Source organism: Cyprinodon variegatus, unplaced genomic scaffold (genome assembly GCF_000732505.1).
Source record: "Cyprinodon variegatus isolate N-32 unplaced genomic scaffold, C_variegatus-1.0 Scaffold106, whole genome shotgun sequence".
In the NCBI taxonomy this organism is placed as follows: Eukaryota; Metazoa; Chordata; class Actinopteri; order Cyprinodontiformes; family Cyprinodontidae; genus Cyprinodon; species Cyprinodon variegatus.
Genome location: NW_015150559.1, coordinates 1,207,491 through 1,210,537, shown reverse-complemented (window position 1 = coordinate 1,210,537; position 3,047 = coordinate 1,207,491). Strand labels below are relative to the sequence as shown.

The following is a 3,047-nucleotide window of genomic DNA, read 5'->3' as shown; positions in this document are numbered from 1 at the left end:
CCTGCATCGTAAAACAGACCCTTGGAATGAACTTTTTAACTCAATTTATTTACTACTCTGTAATATGAAATTGATTATCTCTTCCAAAAGCCCACAAATATCCATACAGAAAACCATTTTGATGTTTATAAAACTTGCTAAGGGATATTTACACTTTTGACCATTGGGATGAATTATAACTGAGACTGAATGATAGAAAAAACACTTTTCGTTCAAACCTGCAGACCTAATTCGTCATTAAAACATTTTATTGACCTTCTCATGTGCAATCAATCAGGATTACTGCACCAGACAAAGAAAAAAAGAACATGACTTTAATAGATCAAATCCCAAGAAGAGTTTGTTAATTTAAAGAAAGTTTTTGAGAAAGTAGTTTTAGCAATAATCCAAAATGTTTTCCTCTAGCTACCAATTACAACCTAATCAAGTAGCATTTGGTTGTTCTGCAACAGCATGGCTTTAAATCTCTAAGAAAAAAAAAAAAAAAAAAAAATAGAACCAATTTAAATGAAATTTCTCACAGGCATGAAATCATAAAAAGTTAATCTGTTAGAATCACTCTACCAAAAAGGACATTTGCAGATCAACTACACAAAGTAAATAGCTTCTAATAAACCAGAGAGAAAAAAAAAAACATGTATATTAGATGGCAAAAACTGTTCTATTACATCCCAATAGCATTATTCAGTATGCTTGTTCATGACGACACATTATATTGCCATCTTTGAAATTATAAGATCAAATTAAACGTTTCACAAACTTATCAGCTTAAAGGACATGTTTGCATCCCCTCTTAAATATAAAGATTTAACGTATTCAAAGAAAACTGGAACACCTTATCAATCTGTATTTGCTCATTTAACAACCACAGTGGGACAGCTGTTGGAGAAGATAATGGAGGCTTTAATTTCATTTTAGAGAACATCCTTTCTATTTTTATTTCACCGCTGCAGCAGAACACTGTAATAACCACAGTCCACAAAATTAAGCATTTGGCAAATGGATTGAAATGAAACAAAACAGTATTGAGGAGATGAAAGAAAACACCCCATAAAAAAAAAATTTAAACAAAAGCTTGGTTAGTACATAGTAAAGTATGACATCTAGTGGTCACCTAAATTATTAAACAGACATTAAGGCGGTCAAACAAAGTCTTTATTCTACATTTTGTATTATGCTTGCTTAATTCTTGTGGACAGCTAAAACAAAAGAAAAGGTAAATGGAATTCAAATTCTGCTAAATATCTTTATTTCAAGATAATGAAAAATATAAATACATATCTCTTCAAAGAAACAAATTTGCTCCACCTCAACACTTCAAATAAAATATTCAAAGGAATAATTTGAATAATGCCAAAACAGTAAAACAGTTAAGTCAAGTAAAACCTCAGTAGAGAAAGTGCATTAAGCATATTAAACACCTCAGTTACAACCAGTGTGGAGAAAGCAGTTGAACAGTACTGTCATCTTTCAAGGAGCTCTGGGGGAAGTAATTGGTTCCAAGATATTTTCATGTTACATTGCATATCTCTGGGTCCATTCTCGGGCCAGTTTGTTGTACCTTAAAATTGGGAAAATTTTAAATTAAGTAGATGGATTAAAAAAAAGGATTTGTCAGTTTAAGTAAAAGAAAACAACACCACAATACTTACTTTTGCTTATCTGCCTTGTAGATGTGTGCGATGTCAGGAACAAGCGGGTCATCAGGATTTGGATCACAAAGCAAGGAGCAGATGGACAACAACACTTAAAGGACAAAATAACAGAATTAGCGCAAAATAAAGGCCTTTTGTTATCTGTGTTGTTAATTCAGCATATTCAATTTATTCTTATAAATCTGACTAAATAACAGACATTAAAGGAAACCTTTTACTTTGCCGTTATATACATTATTTGGGGGATTTCTTAAGGTTTGAGTCTGAAATTCAATTGAGCTTCTTGGGATCTTCACTGAGCTAGAATACATGTTTATTTTATTCTGGTATTTAAATAAGATTTAAAGCTGCATTTGACACTGTAAACATTTTAATCCCTGCTTTTGTAACACTTAGATCTCAGGGTAACATTTTCTATTGTTAGCTTAACTGTGATTTTAAAAACACTTTTAGTTTTGATTCCTTAAGGCTATCCAATCAGAAAACAAACAAAAGCAGATTTTCACCAGTATATGACTATCTGATCTGATCTTTTACATTTGTGTTTGGATAAACATAAATTCCTAGATCCCATTTCTGCTGAGCCATTTGCTGTGTTTTAGCAAAAAAAAAAAAAAAACATCTCATTATGAAGTGTTTAAGAAAGCAACAACTGCAGACAAAGTTTAGACCAAACCAACTACTCTGTTCACCATAAAACTTCTAGGTGAGTGTGAAAACAGCCGTGTCTAGTGTGCCTCCAGGTCAGTTTACGACTTGGCCGTATGTCTAAGAAACATATGTTTTGCCATTTCTTTCAACCGCACAGGAAGGCAAAATGCAACATTACTACTGTTTATATCCCAACATAAACTGGTCACCAGTTAAAGCAGACAGTTCAACAATGCTTGGAAATGGTAAAAGAATGCTGTCCTGCTAAATGCAGCTGTTGCATGTCCTGTATTACACACATTGGTACCTCTGCTACCAAAGTGACACAACTGAACCTCTAAAGCATTGACTTAATAATAAAAGCCCTAAATCTCAGCATTAAATTCTCAATGCGATAATTAACATTCACCTCAGCATGCTGAATATTTAAAACTAAACAGGGAAGAGAAAGCTTGTTCTGGTGAAGGTTCTTAGTCATCCAGGTAATAGTTTCTTTCTTTTTCAGGTAAGCGAATTATCTTCAAACTTGGAAACAAAATCGAGTGGATTGTTTTAATTTTATTTTTTGGAAAGCTTGTTCTATTTTCTAATCAGTTTGTCTCCTGATCACCTGGGAGTGTTATGACTCTGGACCAACTGATTGAGTCCCTAAACTTGAAAATAAACAAATTATGAAAAAAGAAAGACTGTGCTCTCATGCTAAAGTAACCGACTGTCTCTTGATGTAATTTTTGATGTATT

The 3,047-nt window shown here is 32.9% G+C and overlaps 1 protein-coding gene across 1 annotated transcript in view; it reads right to left on the bottom strand.

The window, feature by feature from the left end:
• Positions 1–82: 82 nt before the first annotated feature.
• The window catches only part of LOC107084667 (ubiquitin-conjugating enzyme E2 D4-like), a 6,605-nt gene continuing 3,640 nt past the window's right edge, over positions 83–3,047 (bottom strand). Inside the window, exons 6-7 of the mRNA XM_015374598.1 lie at positions 1,653–1,746; positions 83–1,561 (exon numbers count right to left, since the gene is read on the bottom strand). Of these exons, the coding sequence (XP_015230084.1) occupies positions 1,516–1,561; positions 1,653–1,746 (140 nt within the window). The 3' untranslated portion in view covers positions 83–1,515. The remainder of the gene's footprint in view (positions 1,562–1,652; positions 1,747–3,047) is intronic.